The sequence below is a fragment of the Ornithorhynchus anatinus genome, chromosome X1 (assembly GCF_004115215.2).
Source record: "Ornithorhynchus anatinus isolate Pmale09 chromosome X1, mOrnAna1.pri.v4, whole genome shotgun sequence".
Taxonomy (NCBI): Eukaryota; Metazoa; Chordata; class Mammalia; order Monotremata; family Ornithorhynchidae; genus Ornithorhynchus; species Ornithorhynchus anatinus.
This window is the reverse complement of record NC_041749.1, coordinates 58993100-59018896: the sequence shown is the minus strand read 5'-3', so window position 1 is coordinate 59018896 and position 25797 is coordinate 58993100. Positions and strand designations below refer to the sequence as shown.

General features: G+C 42.6%; 1 protein-coding gene across 6 annotated transcripts in view; it reads right to left on the bottom strand.

Annotated features, from left to right (window-relative positions):
• The window catches only part of FRMD4B (FERM domain containing 4B), a 336920-nt gene that overhangs the window by 71827 nt on the left and 239296 nt on the right, over positions 1–25797 (bottom strand). For all 6 annotated transcript variants that reach the window (XR_003754483.2, XM_029050698.2, XM_029050699.1 and 3 more), the window contains one exon: positions 11293–11377. Coding sequence is in view for 5 of the 6 variants with exons in the window: in XM_029050698.2 (XP_028906531.1) it covers positions 11293–11377 (85 nt within the window). In the remaining variant the exon portion in view is untranslated. The remainder of the gene's footprint in view (positions 1–11292; positions 11378–25797) is intronic.

Sequence of the window (25797 nt, the reverse complement as noted above, 5' to 3'; positions counted from 1 at the left end):
TGAAGGTGCCCAGATGGAGGGGGTGTATGTGTGGGTATACTTGGAGGAGATGGCTCTCCTTTGTATGTCCTTTGTCATACAAGAAAATGGACTGCTGATGACCCTGAGAAAACCTGAAACCAGCCATAAACACCCAGAAAAGTCCCTTATAACGCCAGGAAAAGGGTACAGTGAGCTCTGAGAAGCAGTATCAGGGAAGAAGCTGATGACTCAATCACCTCTGGAAGATCCTGCTGCAAGGATCAGATTCTGACCCTGAAGGAAGACCCAGGTCTTTCTAGCTCCTGGAAAGGGGAAAAAGGGTGTGAAAGACTGGTCTTTAACAGGAGGCGACAAGGTGCAAATGCTTGGGGCTCATCAAGCCCCAGTCTACAGGTAAAAAGCCCAGCTCTTCCTCCAGAACAAAGACACAAAGTGCAAATGACCTGAGTTGGTATGACAAAGGACAGCCTTTTATGTGTAAAAGGCTGAAGCTTGTAAGGTGCTCTTTCTCTTGCTCAACTCTGGGAGGCTCCATTTTGTTAACCACAAGACTTGTTAGATGGCAAATGAAGCACACTGCACCTCATCTGTGTGAAAACTGCTCCCTGGAGAGTTCTTCAACTCTAGAATTTCCTGGATTAAGGCAAAATCATCTCAAACATGAAGTCCCCATCAATTTTCAGCAGTGGGTTTACACAGCTATGTGTTTTTATATGATTCACTGCAATCAGTAACATAGCACAGAGCCAGAGGTATAGCTGTTATTAAAAAATGTCCAGTAGCAGCAAGTTAATGGAAATGACTAATGTCTTTGATGGACACACAGAATTATAAAGGCTAATCAAGAGATCCAATTGAACATAATAAAGGCACTGTGAAATAGCTGTTCTAATTCAGGTTAGCACATTCTAAACTGTACAACTGGAAAAGCAACCATAGGAATTCTCTCAGGATACAAAAAGTTGTTGTAACTCAATCTTTAGGAATTCCAACCCAACTTTGCTTCGCAATGGAATTTAATGTTGGGCTGACATTGTTTATATGATGGATGTGACATTTTGGGGGGTGAGTCCAAACACGTGAATCATGGACACTCATCACAATATCGCCAAGATCCGCCCTTTCCTCTCCATCCAAATGGCTATCGTGCTGGTACAACCTCTCATAATATCCCAACTGGATTACTGTGTCAGCCTCCTCTCAGATCTCCCTTCCTCCTGTCTCTCCCCACTCCAGTCTATTCTTCATTCCGCTGTCCAGATTATCTTCCTACAGAAACGCTCTGGGCATGTCACTCCCCTTCTCAAAAACCTCCAGTGGTTGCCTATCAACCTTCACATGAAACAGAAACTCCTCACTCTTGGCTTCAAAGCTCTCCATCACCTTGCCCCCTCCTACCTCACCTCCCTTCTCTCTTTCTACTACCCACCCCGTACACTCCGCTCCTCTGCCGCACACCTCCTCACGGTCCTCCATTCACGCTTATCCCACGTCGACCCCTAGCCCACATCCTACCGCTGTCCTGGAATGCCCTCCCTCCTCACCTCCGGCAAACTCTCTTCCCCTCTTCAAAGCCCTACTGAGAACTCACCTCCTCCAGGAGGCCTTCCCAGACTGAGTCCCCTTTCCCTCTACTCCCCCCTCCCCCAACCCTCTGCTCTTCCCCCTTGCCCTCCCCTCAGCACTGTGCTCATTTGTATATATTATTTATTACCCTATTTATTTTGTTAATAAGGTGTATATCTACTTGATTCTATTTATCTTGATGATGTTGTCTGTTGCCAAATTGTACATTCCAAGCGCTTAGTGCAGTACTCTGCACATAGTAAGTGCTCAATAAATACTATTGAATGAATGAATCACAGGTGATAAAATTGCTTTGTTTTTCCCACAGAATGATAGAGTTGGTGTTTATGGATGTTTTACCAGTCTTCTAGACTGTAAGCTTCTTGGGGACAGGGAATGTGTCTGCTAATTCTGTTGTATTATTCTCACCCAAGTGCTTAGCACAGTGCTCTGCACACAGTAAGTGCTCCATAAATACCACTGTTTGATTGAAGGTGGTATAATTGCTTTGTTTTTCCCCACAGGATAATGGAGTTGGTGTTTAAGGATGCTTCATTCATTCATTTATTCATATTTATTGAGTGTTTACTGTGTGCACAGCACTGTACTAAGTGATTGGGAAAGTACAATACAGCAATAAAGAGTGACAATCCCTGCCCACAGTGAGCTCACAGTCTAGAAAGGGAGAGACAGACAATACAAATAAACAAACATCAATATAAATAAATAAAATTACAGATATATACATAATGTGGGGTTGGGGAAGGGCAAGGGGATCAAGTCAGGGTGACGCAGAAGGGAGTGGTAGATGAGGAAAAGTGGGGCTTAGTCTGGGAATGTATTCTCCCCAGTGCTTCGTACAGTGCTCTGCACACAGTAAGCTCTCAATAAATACGATTGAAAGAAAAAGAAAGAAAGGGAAGGACTCTTGGAGGAGATCATTATAAAAGCCTTCAGTAAGGCTTTGAAGGGGAGGAAGAGTAACTGTCTGGTGGATTTGAGGAGGGAGGGCGTTCCAGGCCAGAGGTGGGACGGGGGCCCAGGGTCAGCAGCGAAATAGGAGAGATCGAGGAACAGTGAGAAGGTTATCAACAGAGGAGCGAAGTGTGCATTTATCAATCCTCTAGACTCTAAGATCTTTGTGGACAGGAAACATATCTACCAATACTGTTATACTGTACTCTCTCAAGCGCTTAACACAGTGCTCTGAACACAGTAAGCGCTCAATAAAAAAAGATGGATAGACTTGACCAGAGTAGAGGACAAGGGAGAAACATAGCAAATGCAATATGTTCAGTTTTGCCTCTCCCACTCCTCTCCCCACCGCCTCTCCCACCCCCGGCCCCCACCAGACTGTTAGCTCGGTGTGGGCAGGGACTGTGCCTGTTTATTGCTGTAATGTGCTCTCCAAGCACTTAGTACAATGTTCTGTACATAGTAAGTGCTCAATAAATACTATTGATTGAATGAATTAATTAATTAATGCACAAAGAAAAGGAGATAATGCTGTTTGAATGGAACTTTCCCATCTAGATCGCTGAGTGACACTTTGTATTAATTAAACTACTAACAGAGCTACCATAAATAATATGGTGTCATCTGTATAAAAATGTAATCAGTCCTAAACCATTCTTTATTTTTCTTTTCTGCACAAAATTCACTAGTGTTCTCAAAACAATGTCTCATCTAGATTAGGTAGATAATAATAATAATGGTATTTGTTAGGTGCTTACTATAATAATAATAATGATGATGTTATTTAAGCACTTACTATGTGCCAAGCACTGTTCTAAGCACTGGGGTAGATACAAGGTAATCAGGTGGTCCCATGTGGGGCTCACATCTTAAGCCCCATTTTACAGATGAGGGAATTGAGGCACAGAGAAGTGACTTGCCCAAAGTCACAAAGTTGATAAATGGCAGACCCGGGATTAGAACCCACGACCTCTGAATCTCAAGCCTGTGCTCTTTCCACTAAGCCACGCCACTTCTCTAAATAATGGTGGCATTTGTTAAGTGCTTACTATGTGCCAAGCACTGTTCTAAGCACTGGAGTAGATACAAGAAAATCTGGTTGTCCCATGTGGGGCTCACAGTCTTAATGCCCATTTTACAGATGAGGGAACTGAGGCACAGAGAAGTTAAGTCCCAATCACTGTTCTAAACACTGGGGTAGATACAAGGTAATCAGGTTGGCCACAGTCCCTGTCCCACATGAGGCTCGCACTCTTAATCCCCATTTTCAGATAATCCCCATTTTACAGAATAGGTAATTGAGGCACAGAGAAGTTAAGTCACTTGCCCAAGTAGCAGACAAGTGGCAGAGCCAGGATTAGAACCTACGACCTCTGACTCCCAAACCCGTGCTCTTGCCATTAGGCCATGCTGCTCTCCCCCGATTAGACTGTAAGCCCGTCAAAGGGCAGGGACTGTCTCTACCTGTCACCGATTTGTACATTCCAAGCGCTTAGTACAGTGCTCGGCACATAATACGCGCTCAATAAATACTATTGAATGAATGAATGAATGAATAAAATACTTAATGTTATATTTTCACTTTTTAATATTAATTTCATTTTTAGATTTTGACCCCAGACTCCTAAAACCTATTTCTTTTAGGCCTTGCAGCCTCACATGGCTGCCTTATGGGGAGCTGGCTTCACAATCATCTAAGTGCATCTCATTATAAAAGTTACACAATTGCATTTTCAAAGCAAATGAGAGAATGTCTGAAAATTAAGGGTGTGATTATCTAAGTCCAAATTGCTATGAAACGCAAAAAGAAGGCTGGGAGATTTACAAAGGGTAGGCTAAGTTAATATGCTTCAATTCTAGGACACTCACACCTGGCAAGTAAACAATATACACTGGAGTCACAATTGGACAACAGAAGAATGGTCATTAAACACTTAGAGACCAGCTAAGTGACTGCATTTACCCTGGCATGTTATAGCATTACATATTCAGAAGACAGTGATTATTGTTGTCTAATAGGTTAAAAGCTGTTTGCTGTGATTAACAATTATGAGGTGATTATGTAACAGAAAAAAACTTTCTAAAGGGAAAATAAGATAGAAAAAATGATAGGTTCTCATGATAATCAATCAATTGTATTTATTAACCAATTACTATGTGCAGAGCACTGTACTAAGCACTTGGGAGAGTACAATATAACAGATTTGCCAGACACGTTTCCTGCCCATAACAAGTTTACAGTCTAGAGGGAGAATAATAAAGGGTGATAATACTTAGTAAAGGATGAAGTAGAAGAAACACAAGCAAGACACAAGTACAAAAATAAATGAGCATCACTAAAAATCACATACCTATTTGAAAACCTTGCTTAATCCAAATATTGTTATAATGACCATATCTTTTCCATACTATTTCATATCACTGTAAATTGGCTTCACATTCGAATATTTGACAGGCAATATGACAGATATATTTTAGGAGGTCTACTACGTTGAAGCAGTTTTGTCTGGCTTGAAATGACCATGAAACGTAACCTCGGATCTGACGGGACAAAGTTTATAATTTTGCCTCCAGTGAAAGGTTACAATTCATTGTATCATTTTAAATAATTTTTTTCTTCTCATTTGCATTCCAAAGTAGAATATGGAAACCTCAAGGTAGTGTATATTTTAATAGGCATTGCTTAAGACAAACTACCTCCAATGTTACCAGAATGTAAATGAAACCCACATGACACATGAAAATATGAAATATTTATTATAAATCTTTCAGGAGCTCTTTAAAATATTAGAACCTTTCCTCTTTATGAACTGGCAGGTAGCCCAGCACCAGGGTAATGCTAGTATTAGTTTCAATGACTTATTTAGAAAATACTATTTCTCTTACTGCCAACTACTGTAAGAATTTTATTTTGTTGGAAGATGTTTTAAAAGAGCTTTTCTTTGTTGAAGTGGATTGGAGATTAAAAATAATAATAAATACACCCTACTACAGCTCTCTAAATTCCAAGGAACAAAAGGGAAAGAGAAAACTGAGCCAAGTTAGTCCAGGTCTTAGAGAGATTACAGGCTGAATACTAGTGGCTGGCAAATACTCAAGTCTTTGGATTTTGAATTGTACAGATAAATCTCAGTATATGAGCCATTAACAGACTCAAACTTTAGTCCATCATAATGCTCAGAGTAATTTTCTGGTCAAGAAAGCATGTCCATTTTAGTAGGTTCATTACAGTTGAAGCAAGGTTTGGTCTGACTTAAAATGACCGTGAAACGGAACTCGCAGTCCTTTTTTTTTTTTTGAGCTGGGCAAAGAAGTACTATCTTGTAGCTTGAGGTCAGGGATCTTGTCTGCTAAACCTATTATACTCTCCTAACAGTTTAGTACAGTGCTCTGTGTACTGTAGGCACTCAGTAAATACTATCGATTGAGAAGAGAGGAAGAAATGAAAGGCATGGATAAGCTGCCAATTAAAGAGGAATCCCCTGAGTAATCAAGGGTTGACTATCAAACAGTATATGAGTTAGTAATCGTCCATTCTTTATTTAAAAAACAAAGATCAAGTAACTTGTGCCACCCATGTTTACTAAGTGCTTAGTACAATGCTCTGCACACAGTAAACTTAATAAATACGGTTGAATGACTGTTCCACAGAATTCTAATCTTCAAACTGCACTGTGTATGCGGGACTATATTACAGCATGGCCCAATGCCCAGATGCACAAAGTTTGGGGATGGAAAAGTCCTGGTGTGATGTAGCCCCACACAATTACAGTGATTACCTTGGAGAAGCTCTGTGGTACAGCAGGGTGTTATGGTAGGATTTCATTGTATAATGTTTCATAAGGTCAGTGTAGGAAAAGGAAGTAATAGTAATGGGCTTTACAGAGGGGAACAAGTGTTATATAGTCTTCATTACAACACAGAACAAGAGGAATACCTTTTCTTGAAACCACTTTATAAAGGAAGACTAAAAAGTAATTAAGCAGGGGGAAAGGGTCATTTTTCTTAGTTATTCAGTATAGCTTTCATGTGGTGGCAGAAATCTCTGAAGACAATCAATGGCAGATATTTATCTGGGACTTATCTTGCATACAATAATGTTGACATTCATGTAACTCAAACAGTATCTTTTTTTTTCCTAAGATCTTTCTTTGCCAGTAAAATATCTGTGCAAAGGAGGAAGAACAAATATGTTACTATATATATATATAATAATAAAACATAAAAATTATATTTAAGTGCTTACTATGTGCCTGGCACTATACTAAGCACCAGGGCAGATACAAGATAATCAGGTTGGACACAGTTCATGTCATACATGGGGCTCACAGTTTTAATCAACATTCTCCAGATGAGGTAACTGAGGCACAGGCCCAAGGTCACACAGCAGACAAGGTAAAGCCAGGATTTGAATTCAGGTCCTTTGTCTTCCAGGTCTGTGCCCTTTTCACTAGACCATGCTGCTTCTGTTTCCATTTCAAGGTACAGGTTGGGGGTTTATGTAATTCAGCAACATTTATATCATGTGATAGTTGCTTAAAAAGGGTTAGATGCATACTGAAGTATCAATGCATCAAAGAAACCAAACAAGTCCAAGTTTCCTAATTGAAATAACTACATTCAGTTCTACAATAACGTGTTTTCAATATGCATTTTGACTGGAACGCAATCAGAGGATTATCAATCAAATCAATCAATGGTATTTATTGAGCACTTATTTTGAGCTGAACACTTGGGGAATATTCATCCCACAACATGATCCTGTCTGGGTCTGGTACGCTACACTATTGAAGAAACTCTTTGTGTGCATGTGCACATGCAAGTGGCTTTGGAATGGGTAAGTACTTACAGTGTGTGGCCTAGTGGAAAGAGCACAGGTCTGGGAGTCAGAGGCCCTGGGTTTGAATCCTAGCTCCGTCACTTACCCGCTATGTGACCCTGGGCAAGTCACTTCATTTCTCTGTGCCTGAGTTCCCTTATCTGCAAAATGGGACAATCTCTGCTGTCCCTCCTACTTAGACTGTAAGCCCCATATGGGACTGATTATCTTGTATAATAATTGTGGTATTTGTTAAGCGCTTACTATGTGCCAGGCACTGTACTAAGTGCTGGGGTGGATACAAGCCAATCGGGTTGGACACAGTCCTTGCCCCACGTGGGGCTCACAGTCTCAATCCCCATTTTACAGGTGAGGTAACTGAGGGACAGAGAAGTGAAGTGACTTGCCCAAGGTCACACAGCAAATAAGTGGCAGACCCGGGATTAGAGCCCATGACCTTCTGACTGCCAGGCCCATGTTCTATCCACTACTCCATCTACCACAGGGCTTAGTCCCGTGCCTCTGATATACCACACTGCTTCGTGGCTCAGTGGAAAGAGCACGGGCTTTGGAGTCAGGGCTCATGAGTTCGAATCCCAGCTCTGCCACTTGTCGGCTGTGTGACTGTGGGCAAGTCACTTAACTTCTCTGTGCCTCAGTTCCCTCATCTGTAAAATGGGGATTAAGATTGTGAGCCCCACGTGGGACAACCTGATTCCCCTATGTCTACCCCAGCGCTTAGAACAGTGCTCGGCACATAGTAAGCGCTTAACAAATACCAACATTATTAGTAAGCATTTATCAAATACCACAATTATTATTATTATTACTAGTGTGAGTTTTCCCTAAGGTGAAGTTTCACATGAATGTAACCCTGATGTTACAGAAGTGGACTTACTAACTACATTCTCCAAGAGTCACCTTTCTCTGTTAATCATGCTTTGAACTTCCTACTCCATTAAACTGACAGTCCATCACTTGCTCTAAACCTCCCAGCCTCATAGTACAGTATAAAGAAGAGAGGATCAAATGTTCCTTTAGGAAAATGCTTAAAGAGAGTGAAACATGCTCAAATACTGGTGAACTCTTATTTTAGAATCATTTAGATAGCATCAAAAGACTAGGGAAAAATCCATTTTTGCTTTGACAATTCAGTTAAAGGATTTGAAAGAAAATTTACTCCTTCTTAAGGCTTCTGTATTTTCCCTTTTGAATGAGTTGGGCAAACAAATTTATTAAATGTATTTGCAGTTCTCCTAGTTTAATGTAGTTTAACACCTATAAATGAAGAAAGTATTGCTACTCCAGCTGCTCTCACCTAATTATAACATGTTTGTATAATGTCAGCAGTTTATTTTCAATACAGTGTGAAGAACAGTATTAAGGTCAGTTGTGAACCACCCAGTGTTCTAAATGACATGTTGATGGGGTTGAGGTTGACATTATTTTTAATGTTATGAATATAGATCATTTGTATGCACCCACCAGGGCTCAAAAATTTGTATATAAAGTTGGTCACCATCCACATTTCTTATCAGCCAACTTTGTGAAATATGATAATTACTTTGTCAGGCCTCAACAAGCTCTCCAGGGAGCAGACAAGAGGCCTGGCTTCCTATACACTAAATGCGTGCCCAAGAAAAAGGATGTGGAGGTGTGTGTGCACGCACATGCGCACACTCAAGTGCTAAGAGGGCATGCAAGTGCTGAAATAGCAGTAGTGGAGGAATATGTGGTGGGATGATTAGAAATTAATCAAGAATGGCTTCCTGGAGATGTGAATTCAGAAAGGCTTTGAAGATGAGGAGGGCAGTGGTCTGTCGGATGCAAAGGGGAAGGAAGTTCCAGGCCGAGGGTGGGGTGAGGGGTGGAGAAGGGCATAAAGATGTCAGTGGTGGAGCTCAGTGAGTAGTTGGTTTAAAAGAAATGAAGCAAGTAAACTGGGAGGTAGTGGGAGAAGAAGGTGGATAAGTAGAAGCAAGAGAGCTGAATGTGTGCCTTACAGATAGGAATGGGCAACTACTAGAGGACTTTGAGGAGTGGAAAGATGGGTGAAGAATGACATTTTAGAAAAATGATCCAGGCAGCTGGGTGAAGTATGGACTGGAGAGGGGAGAGGCTGGAGGCAGTTAGGTAAGAGAGGAAGCTGATAAGATATCTCCATTTTTTTACAGCCCACTCTTCTTCTCAGGGAGGCCCCAACTGAAGAAGTTGGTCATACTCGGGGCAATTCATTCTCTCACGCCAAGAGAACTACCTACTTTGAGGAATCAGACACCAGAGACGTAACTAAGGTGAGGGCTTGGGAACCAATGATATCTATGACAAAGTCCCCTTGTTTTGCTTTGTCTTATGCTATCTAGTCATTTCCGATGCCATGGACCCATCTCTCCCTAGCCTGTGACTTTTACCTTTCAACATATGTTCTCTGTAGGAAGAAGTTGGTCCCATACCAACCAACACCCTCTCCTGACCAGATAACATCACTGCACATCAATAGGTTGCACTTCCATGAGCTCTTGGATATAATTCATTTGCCAAATACTTTTTAGTCTATTGACAATTTTAATATTTGAATCCTCTGCCTACACAAAAATTAATGATACCCACATCTGTTTTGAGTATGAGATTTAGTTATAACTAGTTCAAAAGTGTGATAAGTTCATGCAGATGACCAGAAATCGACCCCACTCTATTACCTTGCTAGCCTCAAAATTCTCCTTCAACTTCTTCCTTTAACTGTCACTTTTTTTTTGGTAAAGACTCTTGTGAGAATATACTCAACAATGTCCCAATAGTTTAAAAGATGTACATAATCTCACAGCAAAATAGTTTCTCAATCCTACCCATCTGGAAGAACGAGCTTCCAGACCATAGGCCTAGGAGTTGAAAGGAGCTAGGTTCTAATCCTGGCTCCACCATTTGTCTGCTGTGTGACCCTGGAAAAGTCGTTTAACTTCTCTGTGCCTCAGCTATCTCATCTGTAGAATGGGGATAAATACTGTGAGCCCCATGTTGGACATGTAATGTGTTCAACCGGATTAGCTTGTATCTCCCCCACTGCTCAGTGCAGTGGCTGGTACATAGTAATCACATAACAAATATCATAAAAAAACAAAAATGTAAACAAACACAAAAACCTGGGATCCTCCAGCATGAAGACAAAACTATGAGAAACTTACTGTGTGCACTTGCTCAATAAGATACTGAGCTACCCAGTTCTCTTCCTCAAGAGTTCACCAACTGTCTTACAAAAAAAGAAATGTCCCAGAGAAAATTCACCTCCTGGTTTCTTCATATTATTACTGATTAGAATTGCCAGCAGAGGAGAGGATTTCCGTGGAACATGTATAGACAAGATTACAAATAGTAGGTATCATTTTCCCTTATAAATGCCAGCAATCTGCATCCAACATCCAACTGCAGTTAGTACTATCTGAATCTTTATACTCTTGAATTTGGTATGTAGGTACTTAGGGATCAATCTATCCCTAAGTTGTGAGTAGGCAAATTCCCATGAGGCGGATTCACAAGCAAGTCCTCAATATCAAAGAAATCTGTTTTTCCCCTAAGTGAAATGAAATTTTGCACTCAGTTATTCCTGTAAAACGTAAGCTAAAACCAGATGAATACCTAGTATCAAAGAGAGAGTCTCAATATAAATTAGGTATTCAGCAATGATTTTTGTCTTTTCAATGCAGTTTTCTGGGGGTAATTATCTGTCTCCAGAACTACAATAAATGCAGTTTATTTTTAATGACAATTGTGCACATACTGCAATTTTTTGCCACTATAGTCAACAAACTATGAACTGATCTGCTATTTATGTAAATGGTCAATTTGGGTGAGAACAGAAGTAGAAATAAACATGATTTTTAAATCTTAGTGTGAAAATAAATACATAAGCAAATATACATATATAGTGGTGGGGAAAAATGCAATATATTTACCTTGTGTATGCATGATTTTGCATTAAGAAAAAACAGTTCCACGGTGGTCTTGTCCTTTAAAAATGATATGCTCTCAATGTAAAACCTGAAAAAGAACAGAGTAATTTGACATTTAAATTTACTTCCTTTTCCCCGCTTCAATGCATTATTTCCTTATTTACTTTTTCTCAGAAGTGGAGACAGTTCGAAGGAATCACAGAAGTTGCTTTTCTTTTCCTGTTTATTTCTCTAGACAAAGTCGGATGAGCTGTTTATCCAAAATGCAAATGCCTCAAAACCAAAAATTATCTGATGCTTACAGAAATTTATGACCTTCATTCTCTCTTTAAACACTCCACATAGGTTAAAAGCAATTGACCAATGGCCAAGTAATTATCAACACTCATTAATGGGAATAGTTTCTAGGGGCACAAATTTAGCATTTTTTGAATCTTCCATGCAGACTGCCCACTCATAACAGAGATATGACAATTTTAAGACTCAGCTGATATTTGTGAAAAATGTTCATCAAAATGCTGGAATCAGTGAAGCTTTCAATTAATACAGTATTTACCGAGCACCCTCAATGGGTTTGGTTTTGTTTAGTACAAACAAGTCAGAAGCCTTGCCCTCTGTGAACATTCAACCTAATTTTGCTTGTGAAAGGGAAGCTGGGGGGGTGTCTACATCCCGGAAGATCTTTAAGGAAAGAATAGACAGCAATCTGGCCTGGGTTGTTTAGTCATTTACATGCCTGAACCAGACGACCTCTCAGAGGTCATTTGGCTCTATTATCTTACAATTCTACACCATGGAAGCCCTAAGGCATTCCTGTTGCAACTTGGTTTTCATAACTGGGGTGGAGTCTGAAGGTCTCAACATTCCCTGCCTCCCACCATTAGAGTGGCTATTACTTCCCTACCATCATTAAAGTCACTGGGACTCACCCTTGGGTCAGATTCCAATGCTGCTTACAGAGCTCAACTATGGGTCCTTCTTATGCTAATTAGGGCCTTGTGGCCTCTCACTCTTTTGCCGGGCTTTTGATAGTCCATTGGGTCAGACTCAATTTAGCATATATCTGTACTGGATGACGTTAAGCCATGGAGCTGTGAAAGCCCTGATCAACCCTGGTGCAGAGAGCTGGCTCTGGATGAACACTACCTGGATCTAGGTCCCCTAAATAAGCCACAGGACCAATTCAGCTACACAGGTTGAAAGCATAATTCACTCAATCGTATTTATTGAGTGCTTACTGTGTGCAGAGCTCTGTACTAAGCGCTTGGAATGTACAATTCGGCAATGGGTAGAGACAATCCCTGCCCAACAACGGGCTCACAGTCTAAAAGGGGGAGTCAGAGAGCAAAACAATCGAAGTACTCAGGCATCAATACCATCAAAATAGATAAATATAATCATAAATATATACAAGTGCTGTGTGGAGGGGAAGGGGGTAGAGCAGAGGGAGGGAGTAGGGGGAATGGGGAGGGAAGGAGAGGCAGAGGGAAAGGGAGGGCTCAGTCTGGGAAGGCCTCCTGGAGGAGGTGAGCTCCCAGTAGGGCTTTGAAGAGGGGAAGAGAGTTAGTTTGGTGGATATGAGGAGGGAGGGTATTCCAGGTCAGTGGTAGGACAAGGGCCAAGGGTCGACAGCGGGACCAACGAGAACAAGGCCCGGTGAGGAGGTTAGTGGCAGAAGAGCGGAGTGTATGGGGTGGGCTGTAGAAGGAGAAAAGGGAAGTGAGGTAGGAGGGGGCAAGGTGATGGAGAGCTTTGAAGCCAAGAGTGAGTTTTTGCTTCATGCGAAGGTTGATAGGCAACCACTGGAGGTTTTTGAGGAGGTGAGTGACATGAGAGGCAGCAAGGCTCAGTGGAAAAAGCCCAGGCTTTGGAGTCAGAGGTCATAGGTTCTAATCCCAGCTCTGCCACTTGTCAGCTGGGTGACCTTGGGCAAGTCACTTAACTTCTCTGTGCCTCAGTTACCTCATCTGCAAAATGGGGATGAAGAGTGTGAGCCTCACATGGGACAACCTGATTACCCTGTATCTACCCCAGCGCTTCGAACAGTGCTCTGCACATAGTAAGTGCTTAACAAATACCAACGTTATTATTAAAAATACCAACATTACAATGCCCAGAGCGTTTCTGTAGAAAGATAATCCGGGCAGCGGAGTGAAGTATAGACTGAAGCAGGGAGAGACAGGAGGATAGGAGATCGGAGAGGAGGCTGCTGCAATAATCTAATCGGGATATGAATGAGGGAGTCCTTAAAGATGTCCATTTACATGGTCCCGGGATAATAATTACTTAAAATTTTACTTTAAAAGTTTAGTCCAGCATTCCCTCTGTGAAGGTTGAGTGGCTATTCCCCAAAATGTTGTCTAAGTGTGGCTCTGACTCCACCACTTTGCCTGCTGTGTGGTCTTGGGCAAGTCACTGAATTAGTACAGTGGTTTGCACACAGTAAGCATTCAATAAATAAGACTGAATGAACTGATTTATTTTTCTCATTTGTAAAATGGAGATAAAATGTCTGTGCTCCTTCCTCCTTAGACTATAAACCTCAAGTGGGATAGGGACTGAATCCGATCTGATTATCTTGTACCTACCCCAGCATTTAGCATGGTACTTGACACCCAATAAATACTTAAAAAATATCATTATCATCCATCAATGGTATTTACTGAGCATTTACTACATGCAGAACACTGAACTAAATGCTTAGAAGAGTTCACTACAATAGAGTTGGTAGATGCAATACCTGCCCACAAGGAGTTTGCAATCTAGTGGAAAAATAATAAGTTAACAATAGAGATAGTACATATCTATAGCTTCAGACATCAATGGTAAACCAGCAATAAAGTGTCAGGGTAAACTGAAGGCCAGGCATTATGCTCTGAAAATTACAGTAAGGCATAGTTAATTGATATTTCTTTAGATAGAATATTTTGTCTGATAAAAGCTGAAAATAAATTTAGTACCCACTGAGCAATGTGATCACTGGAATGATTTTTAGTGCTAAATGCCAAGCAAGCTACAAGCACTGTGTTAACAGAAAAATCTCACGTCTATAGTTGAGCTATCAAGGACAGCACAGGGTAAATAAGAAGAATCCTTTGTATAATACTTTTCCTTTTAAGGTATTCGGAGGACTTTATAAGCATGAGCTAATTTTCTCTACGTGCTTGAGATCATCATCATTAATTTTTATTGAGAGCCCACTGGGTGCATGGCCTTTGTGAAACCCCATAGGAATAACATGAGCCCAACTCTGTGGAAAATGTAAAGGGGATCATCTTGAGAGGATTTTACTTATAGAGGGGATGGTTTTTGTGTTTCTGGAGACTGAAGTCAGGGCACAACTGACTATGGCATGACTACATTTGCCTACTATTTGGTGGCGGGGGGGGGACAGGGGGTGAGGGTGGTGGTGGTGGGTGTGTATGTTTGTCTCTCTCTCTCTCTCTCTCTCTCTCTCTCTCTCTCTCTCTCTCGTGTGTCTCCCACTCACCCCCGGCCCCCTCCCTGCTGCTGGAAGTTGAAGGGAGGATTGTGCTTGAGGTGCCAGATGCACTGAGAACCCCCTGCTCCATTGGGCAACAGTACACTACAAAACAAAACAAAAACTCTAAGTAAGGAGGATGGCACATATGTGGTGAAAGGGGTAGAAGATGCTATTTGCATCATCTGCCTTCCCCCCTACACTGAGCAAGGTGCACCCTGCAGCTATATGGGAAGAAGTACTAATCAATGGTCTTTGTTGCGTGCTTACTGGACTAACAGCACTGCAATAAGCACTTGGAAAAGTACAATATAGTCAGTCAGTCAATTCTACTTAGTACAGTGCTCTGCACATAGTAAGCGCTCAATAAATACTATTGAATGAATGAATGAATATTTACTGAGTGCTTACTGTGTGCCGAGCACTGTACTAAGCGCTTGGGAGAGTACAATATAAAAATAAACAGACACATTCCCTGTCCACAACAAGTTTACAATCCCTGCCCTCAAGGAGCTTACAATCTACCAAAAAAAAAACAACCCAGAGGGGTGCACAATCAGGGGGCCCTGGCTGGAAGGATGTGCCAGACGGTCAGTGTGCAGCATACCCAGAGTGCCTATGCATAAGCCTACAAGTGGAACTCAAGTATGTTGGGACGTGGGGAAAAAACATGCCGTGCTTTTGCAATACAGACACTCTGCTCAGTAGTCTTCTCATCAGTAAATCTGGGCACTGCTACCAGTGGAACTGTACACTGAAACTTTCAGATGACTTGAGCTAGCCACAGGTCCGTTAACCACCATGCATGCTGAGAGTTTCGGTAAGGTGGGAAGGGACGGGGTCAGAGGCTCAGGTAGACAGTGAAGAATGTTTGAAGGGTTTCCGTGGAGTAAAATGAGTGGTTTGTGGGCCCAGTGCGGTGAATTAGGGGCTGTTGCCAGGTTTTAGGGTCCCATCTGGTTCTGCCCAAGGTCAGAAGTATTTAGCATGCCCCAGCCAGCTAGGCAGGATGCTAAGAATAGAGCTGGGGAGGGTGTGATAGAGAGAAGAGGGGGCCCCAACACTGCTCCTTTCAGCGGCATCCTACTCAACCACTCCTGAGGATGTCAGAGGTGGGTAGGAGTGGAGAGAGCCACAACCAGCAGCCTTACACCACAGCCACAATTGGCTCATGCTGACTCAGATTATAAATTCTTCGAGGACGGGGGCTATGCCATTCTTATTCTGTGGCTTCTTTCAATATCCAGAATACACACAAAAAAGCCCTCAATAAATATTATGCTTTTTAGATGTGTCACAGGTATCAGCCTTTCAGGAATCAAGAAGATAACTTTGCTTGTTGCTCATCCAACTTTTTTTATTATTATTACTATTACGATATTAGCTAAGTAGAGAAGCAGCGTGGCTCAGTGGAAAGAGCATGGGCTTTGGAGTCAGAGGTCATGGGTTCGAATCCCGGCTCGGCCACTTGTCAGCTGTGTGACTGTGGGTAAGTCACTTAACTTCTCTGTGCCTCAGTTACCTCATCTGTAAAATGGGGATTAAGACTGGGAGCCCCACGTGGGAAAACCTGATTCCCCTGTGTCTACCCCAGCGCTTAGAACAGTGCTCTGCACATAGTAAGCGCTTAACAAATACCAACATTATTATTATTATTATATGCCAGGCACTGTACCTAGAACTGGGGTAGATACAAGCTAATCAGGTTGGACACAGTTCATGTCTCACATGGGGCTCACAGTATAAATCCCCATGTTACAGATGAGGTAACAGACACAGAGGAGTTAAGTGACTTGCCCAAGGTCACACAGTAGACAAGTGGAAGGGCAAGAATTAGAACCCAGGTCCTTCTGACTCCCAGCCTGTGCTCTATCCACTAGAGAAGCAGCATGGCCTAATGGTGACACAAAAGAGGCATGAGAAGCTGAGTGGCCTAGTTCATAGAAGATGATTGTGTGAAAGTTAGCTTTCTGCTCTTTTTGTATTTAAGTGAAAATTTCTACCATGTTGCAACAAGTAAATGTTGTAGTTCATGAAGCAAAGTAAGTGGGCTAATCAGACTACAGACTATACACAGAGAATGAATTCACCTCACAAAGTTCACTGTGGTTCAAATATCAGCCCAACACACAGAACCTAACCACGTCCTGTTCATACCATTTGACATTCATGCCTGTCACGCTGGAGAAAGCCTTTCCGGCTCCCTCCCCTCCAGAACATCCTTATCTTTCTGTGGTCCAGTATTCTCTCATCACTCTGGGGAGATAAGGTGCCCACCATGTCCTATAAGATATATATTTTTTTCAATAGTTAAGTGAAGAAACAACCTTCCCAAATATACTCTCTTCTTGAGGAAATTGTAGCTGGTGAGATGACACATTCTTCTCATATAAGATCACGACACATTTTGTGGTTGATTTCCAGAATAATTGCTGTGTTCATTTAAATTTTGTACCTGTTTTTCACTTGGAACAGAAAAACAAGCTACTCTTTCACAAGAGGAATTGCAATGAAGGTGCCATGCTTTAGAAGTCTGATGCAATGCAGTTTTATCCCATTCACAAGCTAAGATTTTGTTTTCAGTTTAACAGAATTCTCAATTCCTCCCCTTCAACCCCAACATATTGGGGCATAAACCTTGCAGCAATGTATCCCCAAGAGCATGATTACTCTAAATGAGCAAAATAACCATATACCCCTTATAGAACCCTACCTAAGAAGCAATACACATATTAAAGTGCCACACCTACTTAATTTCTTTGTTTTAAATACAAAACGCTAATTTATATCAATATTTATCATCTCATTTTAATATTTCATCTGTATTCTCCCAAGGACTTAATACAGTGCTCTGCACCACAAGCACTCAATAAATGTTAATGATTAATTGAGTGATTGGACAGAGCTTGGGAAGGCTGGAAGTATAAGCAGAACTAGATTAATCTAGTGGAGCTCGACTTCTAATCTAGGAATTGGGGCATGCTAAGGAATGTAAAATGGTTTACGCTGTAGCCTGGATTTGCTTTTTTCTAAAAATGGTATTTTTAAGTGCTTATTTTGTGCCAGGCACTGTACTAAGTGCCAGCATAGATACAAACTAATAAGGTTGGGCACAGTCCATGGCCCACATTGGACTCACAATCTTTATCCCCATTTTTACAGATGAAGTAACTGAAGCACAGAGAAGCTAAGTAACTCACCCAAGGTCACACAGCAGCTAAGTGGCAGAATCGAAATTAGAACCCAGGTCCTCTGACTCCAAAGCCCGTGCTTTTTCCACTAGGCTATGCTACTTTAATTTATTTCCCTCTACCAACTGTATCATCACTTCCAGGAATTAAACACATTACATGTAAGTAGTTACATGTTATCACAAAAGCATGAAACAGGAGTCCTTTGTTTTTACCTACATAGCTTTTCTATTAATATTTGTTATAACCTTGAGGAGACAATATGGAGGAAAGGACGTCCAATTCTGCTATGTTTCACCCTTCTTCCTCTCTTCATATATGCAGAATTTCCAGGAACACAAGGAAAGAACTGGCAGTGGAAGAATTCAACTCTTAATCTCTCTTTAGATTTCAGTATCCTCTCCTACAAAATGTGCATTCTTTGCCCATGCTTTGTTCCAAGTTTGTTTGTCCTTTTCATATGGCAAGACATCATCCTTCCCACTCTTTAAAGTCCCCAGCTCAAACCTCACCTTTTCCACGAAGCCTGTCCCAAGGTACACCTATCTTTAATACTAAAATTTACACACATTTATTATTTACGGTATTTGCAAGCACTTACCATGCACCCAGCACTGTACTAAACACTGGGGTTAGATACCTGCAAATCAGGTTAGACAAAGTTCATGACCCACATGGGGCTCACAGACTGAATCCCCATTTTACAGATAAGTAATGGGGGCACAGAGAAGTGAAGTGACTTGCCCAATGTCACATACAAATGGGGGAGTGGCAATTAGAACCCAGGTCCTTCTGACTCCTAGGCCCATGCTCTATCCACTAGGCCATGCTGCTTCTCCTTATTTAATACATATTACACAGAGTGTACTGGAACACAAAAAGCAGAGCTCCTGACTTTTCCATTGCTACATTCCAATATGGACACACACATAAACACATGCACACACAAACATGGGACTTCTTTCTAAAAAGACCTAGAGTTCTTCCATAAATTACTCTTTAGAGTGCCTTTAGAGAAGCAGCATGGCTTAGTGGAAAGAGCCTGGGCTTGGGAGTCAGGGGTCATGAGTTCGAATCCCAACTCTGCCACTTGTCAGTTGTGTGACTGTGGGCAAGTCACTTAACTTCTCTGTGCCTCAGTTACCTCATCTGTAAAATGAGGATTAACTGTGAGCCTCACGTGGGACAACCTGATGACCCTGTATCTCCCCCAGTGCTTAGAACAGTGCTCTGCACATAGTAAGCGCTTAACAAATACCAACATTATTATTATTATTATTACTCTCTATTGCTCAAGCCTGATTTAGTCCTTGTCTATACTATCCACTTGGTTTACCCTGCGTTCTATTTGTCCATGGTCCCTGGAATACAGAAGCTTCTCTTAGTTAAACTGACAAGGGCTTGGAAAAAGTTCCTTAGATTCTCTTTGGGGAAATGAAGAGGGATAAGCATGATCAATGGACTTGGAGACTTCAAAGAGAATCACCTCTACTGTTGCTATGGTTGTACTTGAGACCAGAAGAATGATGCCCCTGAGATGGTAGGGATAATAATAATAATAATAATGTTGGTATTTGTTAAGCGCTTACTATGTGCAGAGCACTGTTCTAAATGCTGGGGTAGATACAGGGTAATCAGGTTGTCCGACGTGAGGCTCACAGTTAATCCCCATTTTACAGATGAGGTAACTGAGGCACAGAGAAGTGAAGTGACTTGCCCAGAGTCACACAGTGATGCATGTTTCCTGTTCCTAACACTCATCAAACAATTGGCCAATGGCATAATAATAAAGGTGCTGAGGAGGGATGATAGGGGTACACTAAATGGTTTACATCTACCAACTCTATTATATTGTTATACTGTACTTTCCTAAGCACTTAATACAGTGATCTGCATACAGTAAGTGCTCAGTAAATACCATTGGTCGATACAGTCAGAGCTGAATGGCTAAAATAATGATATTTTTTAATGCGCTTAGTATGTGTCAAGCATTGTTCTAAGCACTAAGGTAGATACAAGTTCAGTCAGGCAGTCAATCACATTTTTTGAGGGCTTACTGTGAGCAGAGCACTGTAGTAAGCACTTAGAAGAGTACAACAATGTAACAGACACATTCTGGGCTCACAATGAGTCTAGAGGGGGAGACAGACATTAATATAAATAAATAAAATTACAGGTATGTACATAAGTGCTGTGGGGATGTGGGGAGAATGAAAAAAGGGAGTAAGTCAAGGCTACGCAGAAGGGAGTGTAAGAAGCAGCATGGCGTTGTGGATAGAGCAGGAGCCTGGGAGTGAGAAGGTCATAGATTCTAATCCCAGCTCTGCCACTTATCTACTCTGTGACTTTGGGCAAGTCACTTCACTTCTCTGTGCCTCAGTTACCTCATCTGTAACATGGGGATTAAGAGTTTGAGACCCACGTGGGACAAGGACTGTGTCCAATTTGATTTGCTTGTATCCACTCCAGTGCTTAGTACAGTGCCTGGCTCATAGTAAGCGGTTAACTAATACCATCATTATTACTATTATTATTAAGGGGAAAGGAGGGCTTAGTTAGGGAAGGCCTATTGGATAAGATGTACCTTCGATAAGGTTTTGAAAGTGGGGAGAGTAATTTTAGGTCAGATAGGAAGAGTGAGGTCATTCCAGGACAGAGGCAGGACATGGGCAAGAGATAAATGGCGAAATAGGTGAGATTGAGGTACAGTGAGAAGGTTGGAATTAGCAGAGTAAAGTTTGTGGGCTGGGTTGTAGTAGGAGAATAGCTAAGTGAGGTAGGATGAGGCAAGGTGATTGACTGCACTGCTGTTTGATGTGGAGGTGGATGGGCAACCAACAGAGATTCTGGAGGAGAGGGAAAAGTTTTGTAGAAAAATAATCCGGGCAGAGTGAAGTATGGACTGGAGTGGGGAGATACAAGAGGCAGGGAGGTCAGCAAGGAAGTTGATACAGAAATCAAGGTGGGATAGGATAAGTGCTTGGATTCATGCAGTAGCAGTTTGGATGGAAAGGAAAGAGCAGATTTTAGCAATGTTGCGAAGGTTGAACTGACAAGATTTAGTGGTGGATTGAATATGTGGGTTGAATGAGAGAAAGAGCAGTCAAGGATAATGTCAAGTTAAGGGCTTGTGAGACAGGAAGGATGGTGGTGATGTCTACAGTGATGGGAAAGTCAGGGGAAGGGCAGGGTTTGAATGGGAAGATAAGAAGTTCTGTTTTTGACATGATAAGTTTGAGGTAACATGCAAGTAGAGATGTCTTAAAGGCAAGAGGAAATGTGAGACTGGAGAGAGAGAGAGAGAGAGAGAGAGAGAGAGATCGATCAGGGTTGGAGATGTAGATTGGAGAATCATCTGCACAGAGGTGGTAGTTGAAGCCACAGGAGCGAATGAGTTCTTTAAGGGAGTGGGTGTAGATGGAGAATAGAAGGGGACCCAGAACAGAACCTTGAGGGACACCCACAGTTAGGGGGTGGGAGGCACAGAAGTAGCCCGCCAAAGAGACTAAGAATGAGTGGCTAGAGAGACAGGAGAAAAACCAGGAGAGGACAGTGATGGTGAAGGTTAATCATGTTGGACATAGTCCCTGTCCCTCTGGGGTTCACAGTTTAAGTAGGAGGGAGGACAGGTCTGAGGCATTGATAAAATGCCCATGTTCACCCACAGTGATAAATACAAAGTAAATTATGTGCTTTGACATATTAACTTCATGACTACCTAGGATGGGATGATCCTGTGTGGTTCTGGCTTGATCACATGCACATTATTTATGAGAAGCAGAATGGCGTAGTGGATAGAGCATGGACCTGGGAGTCAGAAGGTCATGGGTTCTAATTCCAGCTCTGCCACTTGTCTGCTCTGTGACCTCTGGCAAGTCACTTCACTTCTCTGGGCCTCAGTTACCTCATCTGTAAAATGAGGATTGAGACTGTGAGCCCCACGTGGGACAGGGACTGTTTCCAACCCCATTTGCCTGTATCCACCCCAGTGCTTAGTAGAGTGCCTGGCACAAAGTGAGCACTTAACACATTATCATCATTCAATGGATGTGAGGCAATGCACAGCTGCAAACAACATACAAAAATAGATTATAGTTTTCCAGAACCACACATTCAGAGACACATCTTTGAATGCCTTATAAAACGTTCATTTCATCTCTGCTCATGCTTGCCAAGTGGACTGATATATCCCAGGTCCACTAAAAACAATAAACAGAAGACTCTCTCCTCAGGGTGTGAATTAAGATTAGACAGGCAGATGACTTCTTTTAACCCAAGTGTTCTGCATTGTCCCCTAAACTAACTTTAAGCCTGCAGCAGGATAACTGAGTGAAACTCCCCAAGGAGGTATTGTTGGTTGACATTTACTGTTGGCACGACATTCTTTAGAATTCATAATAAAACCCAACCCTACCCCATGAGGTTGGGGTCTGCCTGAATTCAACTAACAGTTCTGATACATACACAGGAAAAGGAAGGAATATATAGTTACTTAGTTTACAATCATAAAGTCATTTATATTAATGTCTGTTGTTCCCTCTAGGCTGTAAACTCCTTGTGGGCATGGAACAAGGCTACCAACTCTGTTATAGTGTACTCTCCCAAGTGCTTAGTACAGTGCTCTGCACACAGTATGTGCTCGATAAATACCACTGATTGGTTGTTACAAGCAACAATGAGCTTCATGGTATTTCTCAATCTCCGATAAAAGCTGGAATCCTAACTGTAAGCTTGTTGTGGGTAGAGAATGTGCCTGCCAACTCTCTTGCACTGTACTCTCCTTAGCGCTTAGTACGGTGCCTGGCACATAGCAAGAGCTTAATACGATTAAAAAAACAAAAAAAAGAATCCATCAACCCAGTTTCTTAGGTTGCATGTACATAGAGTGAGATAACCTACAGAACACACCATCACCTGTCAGCATTTGATCTTTTTTTAGTTCAACTTTGGCTTGGTTAAAAAAGAAAAAAATAATAATTCTAATTGAAATTCCACGATTAAAAAGATGAAGTTTCCCTATGATTTCTTATAATTCTGCTGGCTGTCTACTTGTTTTGTTTTATTGTCTGTCTCCCCCATTTAGACAGTGAGCCTGTTGTTGGGTAGGGATTGTCTCTATCTGTTCCCAAATTGTACATTCCAAATACTTAGTACAGTGCTCTGCACACAGTAAGTGCTCAATTGAATGAATAGTTTATTCAGGTGATGGTTGGAGCTGGATCTGTATTCATCTGTGGAAAGCAGTGCAGCCTAGTGGAAAGAGCACAGCTTCTGGGAGACAGAGTACCTGGGTTCTAATCCTGGCGCTGCCACTTGTCTGCTGAGTGACTTCGGGGAAGTCACTTAACGTCTCTGTGCTCCAGCTTCCTCATCTGTAAAATGGGGATTTTAATACTTGTTCTGCTTTTCTCAGAATCTATTATTATTACTAGTGAGTCAACAGCTCTTCTACGTTCTGCTGTTCTTCAAATCTCTTTTGAAATCTCACCTCCTGCATGAATGACATTCCCTAATATTAGTCCAACAGCCATCCTTAGCTTTACATATATATTAGTCATCCTTCCATATTCTGGCAGGTACCAGCTGTACCTGATTCAATCAGTCAGTAAACCACATTTATTAAAGCGCTGTGTGCCGAGCACTGAACTAAGTGCTTGGGAGAGTACAACATAACAATATAACAGGCACATTCCCTGCCCACAACGAGCTTACAGTCTTGTATCTTTCCCCAACACTTAGTACAGTGCTTGGCATAAATTAAGCATGTCATGAATGCAATAAATAGGAATGATGATCTGTAGCAAGGAGTCTGTGCTAAGAAACCCCCACCTCATTCTCATTCACCTAATGAGCATCTATAACATTTCCGCAGGAGCAGATAAGCAATTTTGTTGGAGAATGAAGAGCATTTCAAATGATGCCACATACAGCTATGGCATTATGTAGATCATGAGCCCCATGTTGGACGGAGAATATGTCTAACCTGAGCATCTTCCATCTATTCCAGCACTTAGTACAGCTCAGTACACAGTAAGCATTCGCTCCTCAACTCTGCCGACCTCCTGGTCCACCACACCTCGCCCACTCACCAACTTGGTCACACCCTCGATCTCGTCATCTCCTACTGCTGCTCTATCTTCTCCCTCACCAACTTTGAAATCCCTCTCTCAGATCATAACCTTCTCACCTGCCTCCTCTCTCACACTCTCTCCCCCTGCAAATCTGTACGACTCCCCCACAGAGACCTCTGCTCTCTTGATCCCATCCATCTCTCCAAAAGCATCTCTTCCCACCTTGCCCCCCGTCCTCTCTTCCCACTCTCGATGATCAGGTTACCGCTCTCAACTCCACCCTCTCTACTCATCTCAACTCTCTTGCCCCCCTTTCCTTCCGTTGCTCTCGCTCCACTAACCCACAGCCCTGGGTCACTGCCTCTGTCCGCCTCCTATGCTCCTATGCTTGAGCTGCTGAGCGCTGCTGGCTAAGGTCCAATCACCAAGCCAACCTTATCCATTTCAAATTTATCCTTTCCTGCCTTAACTCTGCCCTCTCCTCCGCCAGGCAAAACTTCTTTTCTTCCCTCACTGACACCCATGCCCGTCACCCCCACCAATTGTTCCGGACCTTTGATTCTCTCTTCAGGCCCTCTGTTCCTCCCCCTCCCCCATCCCTCACCCCCAGTGATCTGGCCACCTACTTCATCACGAAAATTAACACAGTCAGGTCTGAGCTCCCCAAAGTCACCCCTCCCCCTTCTGCCTCCTCCCCCCCCCCAACCCTCTCCCCTACTTTCCCATCTTTCCCTGCAGTATCCTCAGAGGAGATCTACTCCCTCCTCGCAAGTGCCACCCCCTCCACCTGTGCTTCGGACCCCATTCCCACTCACCTTATAAAAAGCATCGCCCCTTCCCTCCTCCCCTCCTTAACTTCTATCACTCTCCAATGGCTCACTCTCCAATGGCTTCTTCCCCTCTGCCTTCAAACATCCCCATGTTTGAGACATGCCTATGTCTTCCCCATCCTAAAAAAACCCTCTCTCGACCCCACCTCCCTTTCCAGTTATCGCCCTATCTCCTTACTACCCTTCCTTTCCAAGCTCCTAGAACGAGTCGTCTAAACTCGCTGCTTAGAATTCTTTAACTCCCATTCTCTCCTGGACCCCCTCCAATCTGGCTTCCGTCCCCTCCACTCTACCGAGACTGCTCTCTCCAAGGTCACCCATGACCTCCTTCTTGCCAAATCCAATGGCTCCTACTCTATCCTAATCCTCCTTGACCTCTCAGCTGCCTTTGACACTGTTGACCACCCCCTTCTCCTCCATACCTTATCTCACCTTGGCTTCACGGATTCTGTCCTCTCCTGGTTCTCCTATTATCTTTCTGGCCGTTCCTTCTTGGTCTCCTTCGCAGGCTCCTCCTCCCCCTCCCATGCTCTAACTGTTGGGGGTTCCTCAAGGGTCAGTTCTTGGCCCTCTTCTGTTCTCCATCTACACTCACTCCCTTGGTGAACTCATTTGCTCTCACGGCTTCAACTATCATCTCTATGCAGATGACACACAAATCTACATCTCTGCCCCTGTCCTCTCCCCCTCCCTTCAGGCTTATATCTCCTCCTGCCTCCAGGACGTCTCTACCTGGATCTCTGCCCGCCCCCTAAAACTCAACATGGCCCAAACTGAGCTCCTTATCTTCCCTCACAAGCCCTGTCCTCTTCCTGACTTGCCTATCACTGTGGATGGTACGACCATCCTTCCCGTCTCTCAAGCCCGCAACCTCGGTGTCATCTTTGACTCGGCTCTCTCATTCACCCCACACATCCAATCCGTCACCGAGACCT